Genomic DNA, 13,499 nt, shown 5'->3' on the forward strand with positions numbered 1-13,499 from the left:
TTACAAGCTCAAAACATGGACAAATGGGTGCTCATGCACAGTCTTGGTGACTAACAAACAAACATATATTTAAACATATATTTCACAAAATGAAAATCAGTGCCACAGACAAATCTCACTATTCGTTTACTAACAAGCTTCCTCTACATCTGATGTGTCAAGCAACAGCAGTGCTGCCAACACAACAATAGGATTGGTAGATTTTTCAATTCTGAGAAGCTACACAAGAAAATATGGCCTTATTTATCTCACCTGGTGGACCCATTGGGCCAGTGGATCCAGGTGGACCAGGTGGCCCCAGTGAGCCGGTGATGGGAGATCCAGGTGGGCCACGAGCTCCAGGTATACCGGGTACACCAGGATCACCTGCACAGAGACAGATGAGAACTTTTTTTAGCTTTTAATTTTCACATATCTTACACATAATAGTAAATTCAAATCCCTTTCACCTCTGTGCTTCATCACACTCACACAAATAATTAAAAAATAAACATCGCATCAGGAACAGAACTGCAGAATACCTTTAGCTCCTGCAGGGCCATCAAATCCAGATCGTCCAGGTGAACCAGGGCTGCCAGGGAAACCAGGATCTCCCTTTGGTCCTGGGAATCCTTTAGCTCCAGGTACTCCTGGTAAACCTGGGGGGCCAGGAAGGCCAAAGCCAGGTTCACCCTGTCACACAAAAGGTGATAAAATGGTTAATTTGGACAGTCAGGAAGGTAGCCATTTGATGTACAGTACAGTATGCGAGGTACTAGGTGATAGATATTAATTCATAACAAGGGGCTGTGAATTAAATCCAAAATTTTGATAAAACTCAATGGACAAGAGGACCTTGGTTACTGCAGACAGGTCAGCATTTCCACAGGCATCATAAATAAATGCAGGCACTTGCAAAGAAATCCATCTATTTTTCTTGAAAAATTAGGAAAACTAAGAGAGATTTGGTTTGGGTTGTGCATTTTGCTTCATATATCTTTAGAAGACACAAGTCCTGAAAATTCTCTTGTATCTTTTACAGATTCAGTGGTTGTTATCATATAGACCAGAAGAACTCAGGTGAAAGTGTCTACTACATTTTCCATGGATCCATCCATCCATACATTCATTAATATATCTATCCACCTTGGGTCCAGGCAATCCAGGCTGGCCAGGGAGTCCATCTACTCCTGGTCTGCCTGGTCCTGCAGGAGCTCCTGGCTGGCCGGGGATACCTGGGAATCCTGTGGAGGATGAAGAAGAGGCATTAGATGCTCTGAGAAGAGGATGTGAAGGTCTAGGACGGAGGAGGAAGAGGATAGGGAGAGATAGCTGCAAAGGCAGACAGGTTAGGAGGAAGAATTTGAGAGGAGTGTGTTTACCTTTAGCTCCTGGGGGTCCTGGGAGTCCAATTCCTGGGAGTCCAGGTTCTCCCTTTGGTCCAGGTGAACCAGGGAAACCATTTTGTCCAGGCTGACCTGGGCTACCTGACAACAGAAAATTACAAAATGAAAAAATCCAGTCAGATCACAGAATCATTTTCACCTTGGTTACCTGGAGTGTGCTCCGCTCCGCAAGTCCTTTACTGCAAAATGATATTTGTGTACCTGGTTGGCCAGGCAGTCCTGGTTCGCCATCCTGTCCTCTGGGTCCTGGCAAGCCTTTCTCGGCCACCGACAGGCCTGGTTCTCCTTTAGCACCTGCATGGAGAGAGATGGTTTCAGTGAGAAGATAAAAGGTAAATGTACAACTGGTACTTTGTGGAACACAAGTATGTGGACCTGAGACAGTTGTCAAAGTACGAAGTGATGCACTGAGAAGTTTGTTTGTTTGTTGGTAATAAAAACTCAACATTTCCCACATCAGTTCCAGGGGACACAATTCATCCATCCATTTTTTTCAGCTCTATCACAGGTTGTATCAGATAAATATTATAAGGAAGAAGTGTTTTATTTGGATCAAAAAATAAAGTTTAAATTGTCTTCTTACCGGGTGCGCCAGGGCTTCCAGGTCTTCCTGAGACACCCTGGACACCTTTCTCTCCTGGAGGCCCCTGAGGTCCGAAGCCAGGGGATCCTGGAGGACCCCTGTCTCCTGGGATACCTGGAGCACCCGGCTCACCAGAGGGCCCTCGTTCTCCTTTCACTTGCAGTGAGCCCTGTTGAACACATACTTGTTATGAAATGGATCATGGATCAATCGAAATGATGGACAGACTGAGTGGAGCCACCTACAGGAGCTCCTTTGGGTCCAGGAGGTCCAGGCTGACCATCACGACCAGGTCGACCGTCCAGACCGGGCAGGCCAGGTGGCCCAGGGAAGCCGGTGTCACCCTTCTCCCCCCTTACGCCGCTCACTGGGATGGCATCGCCTGGATCTCCCTTCTCTCCGGGGAATCCCGGAGCACCTTGAGGACCAGGGAGACCCTGGAAAGGAGAGGAAGGACAAAAAGTTTTCAGTACTAGATTATTTTATTTTGTTTTCTGACTTTTGTGTTTTCATTCCAACTCTGACTCTGAGTATTTCATTACAATCAAGGTACAAAAACACATAGATAAGCAAGACATCACCCAAATTGTTCAAATTAGAGCCAAAATCCCCAGATTAAAATCTCTAGGTCATGGCTACAGGACTCACAGCAGGTCCAACGCCACCAGGTGTTCCTGGAAATCCTCTATCTCCTTTGACACCCGGACCGCCGGGAGATCCTGATGGAGGAGATGAAAGGAATTACAAATGCAGTAATAATGATCCAGTAATGTCCTGTATGCTACAGGTGTGCAGTGAATGACAACTATTAAGAGGTGTTACCGGGGAATCCGGGCTGTCCTGGAGGTCCTGGGGGTCCTGGGATGGCACTGGTGCCGCCAAAGCAGTTCACACAGGTGTCGCCCTTTTCACCTGAAACAGCAACAGGATCACTGGGGTCAGTGTTTTCTGTGCACTGGTGCACACACAGGGCGGCCATCTTTTTTTTTTAAAGACGAACACATGTGCTTCACTTTTTTCTTTAGTGTTTTGGCAGCCTCTCTGTCATGCTGTGTATTCGTCATCATATACACAATAATGGCTAGTTGCTTTGTTGCTTGGACATTTTTGGGTGAACACCAGCAGCTCTCACCTTTCTGGCCTGTCTCTCCTGGGTAACCTCTCTCTCCCTGCACACCGGGACGCCCTGGCTCTCCAGCGATGCAGTTTTGTCCTGCTGTGGAAAAGCCTGGAGGTCCAGGGAGTCCCGGTTGACCCTGTGCACCAGGATTCCCTGTACGTCCTGGTGGACCAGGCAAAGACAGCCCTGGATCACCGGGCTCTCCCTTCTGACCTCTGTCTCCTGGAAAGCCCGGTGGTCCAGGCACTCCACCACCACCGATAGCAGGAAGTCCTGGTGCTCCTGGAGGTCCTGATAAACCTGTAGAAGAAAGGAGGGGAAAGTTCAAAACCAGCTAAAACACATTCATTCAGCTCAGTTATTTGGGGCTGCAGCTAACAGCTATGATTGAGTAGTTTGCCATTCGTCTCAATTAATCATTAGATCTATAAAATGTCAGTAAATAATTTCCTTGAAACCAAGCTCATAGCATTAAGTTGCTTGTTTTGTCCAAACAGCCATCCCAGTCAAAGAAATTCAGCTCACTATCATGTAAGCCAAAAAAAGTAGCAAGTTGTCAAAACTGTGACGCTGAAACAAAGATATATGTTCCCCTGTTATTATTGCTTAAAAGGTAACTTATCATTTATACAGTTCTGCAGATTATTTACATTTTGACTGTGAGATTGATTCAACAAAACATCGAAACCAAACAGAAAGGTCACAGAATAATTAAGCTATACACATTTAAAAAAACGACCCAATTGCAGATAATATATCTGAGAGTTTTGTGTCTGTGTGAGTGCATTTGTGTTTACCTGGTGGTCCTCTGTCTCCTTTTAGTCCAGGTGATCCGGGGTACCCGGGCTCACCTTTAGGACCGACCCGACCTCCTGGCTGCACACCAATCACCTTGTGGGACAGTCGAAATAAAATAAATTCAGAAGGATCACACTCACTGGCTCAAAGAGTGTAAATCTGTTTGACATTTTTATTAAGAAAGAAAACGTAAAAAGTAACAATAACGATTATTAATACACAATATTAATCACTTTGATATATAGGAATAAAATGAGACAGAGGGAAATGGCACCATCTAGTGGTCAGTAGCATGTTGTGCACTCTCATCTTATTTTTCCCCCTTTTTGGCTGACACCAAAGGACACACTAGTAGTGCTTGAAAGGCTTTAAGTACATATATATTTAGAAGCAAATGTCCCCACCCAGTGGTCAGAAGAATGTAATGCACTTAGTTAGCCATGTCTGCTTTTACAAAGGGTTTTTATCAATCAATTAATTACATAATTTATTTATCTATTCCTTGACTTTTGCTTCATGGTGACAAACACTAACATCTGTGAAGCTGCCAGTATTTTGTCAAGCGAGAAACATGCAGAATACACACCGCTCCTGGTGGGCCTGGGTATCCACGGTCACCTTTTAATCCCTAAAAACAGAGAGGCAGGGCAAAGTTTTTAAAACAATCCATGGCATTATCACATGAACTTAGTTTTAGAAGACAAAACCTACTCTCTCTCCATCCCTGCCTGGAGGACCTGGGAGGCCTGGTTCTCCTTTGACTCCCTGATAATGAACAAGGGGAAAAAAAAAAAAGGAAATCAGACATGTAAACAGATTTTGCTATAATTCTCCCAGTAAATCATTAAGTATCATGAATTGTCTACTTTGTTGGCAAACTCACGGGGAAGCCTGAAGAACCAGGGTCGCCGTCTTTGCCTGGTTTGCCCTGTGAATGAAAAAGAAGGTGATCAGGAAGAGGTGAAATGTGTGTGTGGTCGTGTCTCTCTATCTTTGTAAGGACCAATTTAAGTTTGGACCTTAGAAGTGAGGATATGTTTGGAAAGTGAGGATGAGTGTTAAGACTTGGATTTGTGGTTACTGTTAAGGTACTTTCGTCCACCTGTTTATGTGTGAACTGTACTCACTCGTTTGCCTGCTTCTCCTGGTTCTCCCTTTTCTCCTTTCTGGCCACCTGAGGGACCCTACAGTGTCAACAAAACAAACAAACATCAGTAACATGAATGTAGAGTACAGGGTTTTTTCTGCACAGTACGTCACTAATGAACTTTCAGCGATGTGGAGCGCTTTGTATTTTATACATTATGATGCTTACAGATGGGAGCGGATACTTACAGGAGGTCCTGGATAGCCTGGATCACCTCGGGGGCCTGGAAGTCCTGGGTCACCCTGCGAAGAAAACACACAAAAGAAAAAGATCAAAGCTTCAACCAAACAATTTGACTGATGTGTCGAAGACTTCTGTGAATGACTGTATGGAGCCACAGCTACAGGATACTCTGCTGCCATCAAGTGGCTGAACTGAACGTTGCAGCATCCAGGAGTTCATACACTGCAGTCCAATTTTAAATTTGCTGCTAAAGGGCCTGACATGGATTATTGTCTATTCATTCACATCATACCTAATGTACCAATACTGGCACCCTGAAGGTCATACTGATACCATTCGACCACTTTGTTTGATTCCTCTTTTTTATACTTCATTTGATCGTGTGAATGGAAGCATCCAATCTTCCCATCCAAATGATTTTTACATTAATACTATAATACTGTCCTGTTCTCAAAAAGGATCAAATTCAAGGTTCAGTTGCAATGTGCTGCAACTTCACAGGAAAAGTCTTGAACTTGGGCAGAAACAACTGAACCAAAGTTGGAAGTAACCCGAGCTTTGTGTCGCTCTCAGTGCTAGCTTGGTAGTATCACCTTGTCTCCTCTCTGAATCTCTGTCTCAGGTGGTCTGTTCTGTTCTCCAACTTGTCCTGGGGGTCCAGGAGGTCCTGGCAAACCTGGTTCGCCCTGTGTTCACACAGCAGAGGAGAGCGAGGGTTCAGAATGGAGTGTAGAAAAGGACGGGCAGAGAGGCAGCAGTATTACTGTTGTTCTTAAGTCTTGAGCTTCTCATCAGCGGCTGATGATGACAATCAAACGTTTTCACAGGTAACACAGTAAATACCTTCTCTCCTTTGGGTCCTTGGAAGTTCAATCCCATGTTTCCCTGTTGGAGGAAACAGGGAACCGTTGTGTTATCTAATAAGCCGACAACAAGCTCGCACTTTCAGAACACTTAACCGTCAATGGGACAACAGTGTTTGAACTCACCTTTGGTCCAGGAAGACCGGGAGGACCTGGACGACCCTGGAAGACATCAGAAAACAACATCATTAGACTCCCGTTTATTTCAACACCTTGAACTGTTCAACTGTTCCTCCTTCGTTCTGCTGCAGGCTTCTTTACCTCGTAGCCTCTGGGTCCTGGAGGGCCGAGAGGACCTTGCAGACCGGGGGGTCCGGGACTGCCCTGTGACATGAACACACACAGGAAACTTTGAAAGTCTTTCAAACACCCCTTCAGATGTTTTTTTATTTACCTATATTTTGCTTTGGGAGAGTATTATTATGAGTGTTTGAGCATTTCTACAAAATTCAGTTTGTGTTTCATATTAGCAGTTAAAATGTTTGAATAAGACGATATAAATTCATTTAAATTCCATAAATCACGTGTGCTCTAAAAGATGAAGGTGGGCTTCAGTTGGCTCAGTTATAGTTTATAGGTATCTATAATAATTCATATACATGGCCTCTGTTCATGAGGCTTTTCCGTGTATATTTGAGTTGGACCACATATCTGTTGAGCAACACTGAGCTTTTTTAAATATCAGATAATGTCAACTCACATTTAGCGATTAGGTATTGCAAAATTTGCCATTCTTTGAAGGCTCTAGGTGTTGTGATACTAGTCATTATGCATTTCTGCACGTATTTGTAATATTTCAGGATATGAAAAGTCAAATTTAAAGAATGTGTGTAAATCTATCAACTGCATGTGTTTCATGTGGCTTTAAGTTTGGAATAATCCTCTTTTTGGGCACTGAAAGCATCACATAGTCATGGCTTTCGCTTTTTAGTCAAATTCTGTTGCACACATTTCCCCCCAAATTCAGCTTTTTTCGCTGTAAGAGGTCAAAGTTTTATGAGGTTAAAAGGCACAAACACTCACAGGAACTCCTGGCAAACCAGGCAACCCCACTGCTCCTTTCTCTCCAAAACGATTGGTGGAGATCACGTCACCCGGGTCTCCCTGTAGAGGAGGAAAAACACAACCAGAACATCAGCGGCCCGAGCGCACAAGAGGCGAAGAGGCATCTGCTGTCTGTCTGAGGTTTAGTATTTCTACACTGCTTCATGAAAACGAGTCTGTTTCACTGCAGATCTCTAATCAACAGCACCACCTTGTGGCAAAAGCACGACATATCCAACCAGACAGTTTCATATCACAGGAAAGGTTTCAAGTAACTCATATTGCGAACTTTAATTTAGCTTTCAAGCTTCTCAATTAAAATTTCATTTGTATTATTATTACTTTTATCTGTGTTCTGTTTGAATGACATCTGATTTGTTTTAACTGCTTGCACCTGATTCGTCCTACCACTCCCACAGGTGTTTATTAACTGGGTGGAGCTATGATTGGAAATATGCAAAACTCTATGTGCCAATGAGAAGTTATCCTGCACTAACAGCTTAAATAAAGGTCGATGCACTCACCTTTGGTCCTGGCAGACCAGGTGGACCCTAGAAAGGAGAAAAAAGAGAAGTGAGTGTTAATGGATAACGTTAATTATAGTGTTAAAGAGTCTGACAGTGAGCAGCGAACTCACCGGTCGTCCTTGCTGTCCGATGATTCCTGAACTTCCTGGAAAACCTCTCTCACCCTGGAGAGAAGGACACATTTAATACAGGAGGTTGACAAAAAATGCTCCAGAAAAAGCTACTGAGTGGACTTGGAGTTAAGATTTATACAAGAACTTCTGGGCAAAAAGATGACCAAATATAAAGATGTTCATGAACTGGTGCAAATAAGATTTCATGTAAGATTATTGTTAAGTATCATCCTTTAAATATACATTAAAGCATCTTTATTTTGAGGGTTTTTGTTCCAAAAGGCCTTTTTTTAATGTGAGGAAACCACTTTTTCATCACATACCTTTGTGCCGTTGCAACCCGGCACTCCTCTCGGGCCCGGAGCTCCGTCCTGCCCGGGGAGACCCTGCAAAACAGGAAGTAAACAGGAAGTTACATCACGCATGCTACCTGGGTTTTTGGCAAAGTAGCCTGAGATTAGGCAGTAATGGGAAAACTCACTGGAAGTCCTGGTGTTCCTGGAAATCCTGGCAATCCAGGAGGCCCCTGTTAAGAGGAAAGTGATAAAAATCAGTCATTTAAAGTGTAAAAGCTGCAGGAGATGTCAAACACTGAAGGTTCAGCTTGTAGTTTCTTCACAACCTCACAAACTCTGCTGGAAATAAGGTGAAATGTGGACACCTGCTGGTCGAAGATGGTATTACAACCTGAAATCCTTCAGGATAAGACACCTTTGAACTGCTCACCTCATGAATCAACAGGGAAAACTGAAATTAACCATTTTTTAAACTAGGCCTGTCTGAAGTGAGAAGAATGACCAATAAATGAATGAAAACCTGTTCAGAGAGCGTTTTTTTTCCTCTAATGTGAAGTGTGATGCTGTTGTTTGTGAAGAAACAGCAAATAAATCAAATGAAATCGATCTACTTACTCTTATTCCTTTTGGGCCAGCTGGTCCTTGAGGTCCATCGCTACCCTGAGAGGAAGAACAGACATTCAACCGGATTAGATTCATAATATTTGACTGAATTGTGTCCGTCACAACGAGGCTAGAAGATCGCTTTGTACTGAGAGACTGCACCAACACTCTTGGTCCGATTCTCAGTTTTATTCACTTATTCTCTGATCAAACGTGACCAGATTCAATTCAGAATCTTGCTGCTGTTGAAGCTTTTAAAAGGGAAAGTAAAGACAGAAGTAATGTTCTGGGATTGACACTGAAAATCTAATGATGCATGAAACACTTAACAACAACACCAGAACCACAACCCACCTTCTCTCCTCTAGATCCGATCGGGCCCTCAGGTCCGGGGAATCCTGGGACTCCTGGCTGTCCAGTGAGACCTGGGAAACCCCGTTCACCCTGTACACAGTCACACAGAACTTATTATTTTAGCTTAATTATAATATACAGCAAGGCAGTGGCATAGTGATGTTTCAGGCTGGAATACGTGAGACAGTTGGTCCCGTTAGGGGGACAAAAACACCTCCGTAATATACGTGGAGTTCCTTCCCTCTATTTTATAAGAAGGAGAATCATGTTTTTTGTTTTCAAAGGAGGCGTCATAATTGCTGACAAATACATAATAAACACTTAAAAATGTTTTTTTTTTTTTTTTTTTTAAAGTGTCAAAGTTAAGAGTTTGTGTGAATCATTGGACATCATGCTTATGTGTGGGTGATGTGTCATTTTGCCAACCTTTGCTCCTTTAACTCCGCTGCAGTCACATTTGGATCCCACACATCCGTGGCAAGCCTGTCGGGCGACAAGAAACAGAGAAATGAGGATGTTTGTTGACAGCACGCCATGGAGAAAAGACGCTTGTGGCCAAATCTGACAACAAAAACACAGACGAGACAGTTGAAAATCACCTTGTAGATATTTTGAGGTGAAAATGTTCGTTTGCCTGTTTTTGCTTGCACCTGCTTGGCTGGTGAATATTCTTTAACACTATCCATCAGTGAAAACAAACACATCATTTCACCACTAGAGGGCTCCATCACTGCACCGCTGCACACGCTACAGGCGGCGTTTCTTCCCACAGAGGAGCAGAGAGGCCTGTTTGGTGATGTGACGACAGGTGCAAGGTCAGCGAGGAGCAAAACACCAAGCTAGCCCCGAGTGAAAAGCCCTTCCTGAAAATAAAACAAACCCAGAAATCCTCGTTTTCTAACAGGACGTCCTCCTCAGAGTGAGGCAGCTGCAGAGACGAGGGTTGAAGGAGAGCCGAGGAGCGAGGGAGGGAGCGAGGGAGGGAGGGATGGGAACAGGAGTGCCAAGCTGTTGATGAACTTTTCCCATGATTGTTGACACAGCGAATGCCAGACGGGCATCGACTGCACGCATGCCAGGCAGGCAGGTTGTGAGAAAGATGGAGAGGCAGAGAGCGCACGAGAGAGGACCGCCGGGCAGACGAGTCAGCATTCTTCTGTGTCTGCAAAACCTTTTGTGTGTCCACGTTTGTGCTGCTGCTTTTCACCGTGCAACTGTCTTATAGGTCGGCGCAGACAGTAGCGCTCTGACTAACTCTCAGTGAGGATTAATGGACCGGTTCTCTGATTAGTCAGAGCTGCAAAACGCCTCTTAGATGATCCCAGAGGCTTCAGATGTCTTGTTCGTGTGACCAACAGTCCAAAACCCAGAGAGGTGCAATCAAAGTGTCAATAAAAAGCGAGATTCCCACAGCGAGGAGACTGGAGGGAGGTTATTTATCTGAAAGCATCCCGACTCGCATCCTGACTCCCAAAACAGAGTTTGAAGCAACCCGCGAGTACTCAGACCCTTAACTGAAGTACAAATAGCTACACTGCAATATAAAAATACTCCATTGCTCCACGGAAAAAACTAGTAAAAGTACAGTCGATATCACAGTATTACTGGATTATTATTACTGATGCATTAAAGTCACATTTTAAACTGTAACTCCTTGCTGTCAGGTAAATGCATTGCAGTACAACCTTTCCCTGAGAAATGTACTGGAGTAGAAGTACACGAAAGATAAGAATAATTCATTCACGCTCATTTAAAATGCAAGAGCATGACAGATGGCTGCAGTACAGAAGCTGTGAGGCGCCTCTGTGCGTGATATCTGTTCAGATAAGGCCATTGATTTTACATCATTAATCCACTGATCGATGAGTCCATCAACATTTCTCAGCAGTCACTTCGGCGATCAGTTGAAGACAGAAATGTCAAATATTTGCTGGTTTCAGGCTCTCAAGTGTGAGGATCTGATGTAATGTAATATATTTCTTTTTTTGCTGTTTTACTCTGATGTGTTTTTGTGTTGTGCAAAGTAAGCTGTCTGTAACCACCTTCAGCGAGAGTCCACATCCATGTGCGTATGTACACATGATGTTCGTGACATTCCTGTGTGTGTGTGTGTGTTTGTGTGTGTGTGTGTGTGAGTGTGTGTGCAGGATGTGTCCACAGTCACAAACCAGGTGTTAACCACAGACTGACAGACTGTTAAAAACCTCTTTCACTGCACTGATCTGCGTTCTGATAGACGAGCCAGCGCTGTCTGGACTCTATGTGGCGGCTTATCTGTCTTCCTGCGCGGCTCAGAGGCTGCAGAGCAAGGCACCGTTTGCAGCCGGGGTTGACGGTTTGATTCCCCGCTGCCGGTATGATGCACGCATGTCAAAGTGAGGAGCTTCGGATTGAAAGATAGACAGAGTGTCGCATGTTGGCAGGAAACACAAAACATGTACAAACTGCTATCTGGACTGGAGGCTAGACGGGTTACCAACACACACACGCCTGAATACATCTGCACAGGGGCAGTCAAACGCATGTGTGTGTGTGTGTGTGCGTGTGTGTGTGTGTGTGTGTGTGTGTGTGTGTGTGTGTGTGTGTGTGTGTGAGTGTGTGTGAGTGAGTGTGTGTGGAGGTGTTTTTATAAGCCCTGAATCTCCAGATTAGCCTCTGGTCTGCTTCAGCTCAATGCAGTCTGCTCTCCCACGCCCAGCCCTGCAGCTCACACTCTTTTCACCTCCATCTCTCTCTCTTTCTCTTCATCCATCTGTTTTTCCGTCGTCTCCACACCCACCCCCTCTCCCCCCCGCCCTCGATGAGTGTTTGTTCCGAAAAGCATGACGGAGCTCACTCGCTCCGATGCGGCTTTAAAACATTCGTGGATGCTCAAACAAAACCCTGCAGATGCACGCCCGTTCAGTCACTCAGAGCTCTTTCAAAGGTTGATGCTGAGCTGCGTTCATGTCCTCAGATTTAGTGCAAACACGGCCTGCACGCTGCTTACAAAGTGTTCACTTATGGGAAAATAAGATGCTCTACGGCGCTTCATGAATTGTGCACAACAAACAACATCCATCAATGAAAAATGCTTTAGGTTATAACTTCCACACTTTGTTCCCTATAACCTCTCCACTTGCTATCAAATAGAGCCATTTTGTGTATTTTATACAGATGATTTCTGTTTTCCTGTCCTATTAATCATCTCATGACCCCTCACGTACATATTGTGACCCCTTGTGGCAGCCCTGAACCACACCTTGGGAACCATGGCCACAACATATGACAATCAGATGATTTCAGCCCTGCTATTCTGAGGCAATAACACCGTCGTATTACATTATGTGACCATTATTACTTAAAATCATGATATAACCTATATTATTACACCATCCGTCTAGTTTATCACATTATTAATGTCTTATATCAGCAGTGGAAATATTCTGAAGTTCTAATGAATATATAATTAATGCACAATCTGCTAGTTTGTCACATGTTTGCTTGATTTGGAGCATTTTATTTAGTTAAATGAGCTGCAGGCTGTTGCACTGTGTACCGAGGTGTATTTACTGCTAACCTGTTGCCCCTTTGGGGTAAAATAACAGACTGAGCCCAGCTGAAATCAAGTGAGCGAGGTTTAAAAATCTGCCTAAATGCAGTGTTAAAAGCATCTCTCTCTCTCTCCATGCTGTTCGTTCCCTCTCTCGACCCTCCGGTTTACCCCCACAGCACTGACGGGGCATGTAATCCACTTAGAAAGGTCAGTGAGCTGCAGATATTTGCTCCACTCTCCGTCTACCTCTCTTTTAGCTCTCTCCATCATTTCCCTCGCTCTCTCCTCACCTCCGTCCCACTTTTTCCATCACAGATCGGGGATGCAAAGCCGGGCCTGTAGGCTGAAGCCTGCCCGCTAAGCACCACTGGAGGGCCGTGTAGGACAGGTAATCACAGTCATGACCGTACACTTGTTAATTTGTCCTACACTTGAAAACTTTTAGCTTGTATAACTTGTTTGAGATGTACTTACAACAAGATGGATGCAGTAAAGTTAGCTTGTTGTTGATATTGAGCACTGCAACATCAACAGTAGACCAGAGAGGAGATGAGAAAAAGATTTAGCAAAATTATAGCTAGCTAGCTAACCTGACTGACACTTCTTTTTAAAATGGTTTTAGCATGTACCGCTATGAATAATGTCATTTAAACTACAGCAAGCTATGACAGAGAGAGGGCAGGCAAAAGTTCCCAATGCTAACATGCTAGCTTACAGCTGTGAGCGCTAACATTAGCCATGTCTGTTGTTACATCCATTATGATAATATTGAGTGTTTTCCTACATGTGCATAAAACTAGTTGGATATAGTTAGCGAAGAAAATGATGCACTGCGCTTGGGTCCAACTTGGAAAATTGTAGATACAATTTGTGGTTCAGACATGCTAAGACGTGCTAAATGCTACCTCCAGCTACATGGTGCACTGAAAAAGGTGTAGGAGTATCTCA

The 13,499-nt window shown here is 44.1% G+C and overlaps 1 protein-coding gene across 1 annotated transcript in view; it reads right to left on the reverse strand.

Annotated features, from left to right (window-relative positions):
- The window catches only part of col4a5 (collagen, type IV, alpha 5 (Alport syndrome)), a 41,995-nt gene that overhangs the window by 12,593 nt on the left and 15,903 nt on the right, over window positions 1–13,499 (reverse strand). Inside the window, exons 2-29 of the mRNA XM_076724529.1 lie at window positions 9,443–9,499; window positions 9,017–9,106; window positions 8,675–8,719; window positions 8,245–8,289; window positions 8,087–8,149; window positions 7,761–7,814; window positions 7,648–7,674; window positions 7,103–7,183; window positions 6,341–6,403; window positions 6,206–6,241; window positions 6,060–6,101; window positions 5,810–5,902; window positions 5,222–5,275; window positions 5,014–5,070; window positions 4,770–4,814; window positions 4,598–4,651; window positions 4,473–4,514; window positions 3,886–3,979; window positions 3,101–3,388; window positions 2,791–2,880; window positions 2,617–2,687; window positions 2,214–2,405; window positions 1,969–2,137; window positions 1,587–1,679; window positions 1,362–1,466; window positions 1,126–1,223; window positions 522–672; window positions 253–366 (exon numbers count right to left, since the gene is read on the reverse strand). Of these exons, the coding sequence (XP_076580644.1) occupies window positions 253–366; window positions 522–672; window positions 1,126–1,223; window positions 1,362–1,466; window positions 1,587–1,679; window positions 1,969–2,137; window positions 2,214–2,405; window positions 2,617–2,687; window positions 2,791–2,880; window positions 3,101–3,388; window positions 3,886–3,979; window positions 4,473–4,514; window positions 4,598–4,651; window positions 4,770–4,814; window positions 5,014–5,070; window positions 5,222–5,275; window positions 5,810–5,902; window positions 6,060–6,101; window positions 6,206–6,241; window positions 6,341–6,403; window positions 7,103–7,183; window positions 7,648–7,674; window positions 7,761–7,814; window positions 8,087–8,149; window positions 8,245–8,289; window positions 8,675–8,719; window positions 9,017–9,106; window positions 9,443–9,499 (2,413 nt within the window). The remainder of the gene's footprint in view (window positions 1–252; window positions 367–521; window positions 673–1,125; window positions 1,224–1,361; window positions 1,467–1,586; window positions 1,680–1,968; window positions 2,138–2,213; window positions 2,406–2,616; window positions 2,688–2,790; window positions 2,881–3,100; window positions 3,389–3,885; window positions 3,980–4,472; window positions 4,515–4,597; window positions 4,652–4,769; window positions 4,815–5,013; window positions 5,071–5,221; window positions 5,276–5,809; window positions 5,903–6,059; window positions 6,102–6,205; window positions 6,242–6,340; window positions 6,404–7,102; window positions 7,184–7,647; window positions 7,675–7,760; window positions 7,815–8,086; window positions 8,150–8,244; window positions 8,290–8,674; window positions 8,720–9,016; window positions 9,107–9,442; window positions 9,500–13,499) is intronic.

The sequence above is a fragment of the Chaetodon auriga genome, chromosome 24, assembly GCF_051107435.1.
Source record: "Chaetodon auriga isolate fChaAug3 chromosome 24, fChaAug3.hap1, whole genome shotgun sequence".
NCBI lineage: Eukaryota > Metazoa > Chordata > Actinopteri > Chaetodontiformes > Chaetodontidae > Chaetodon > Chaetodon auriga.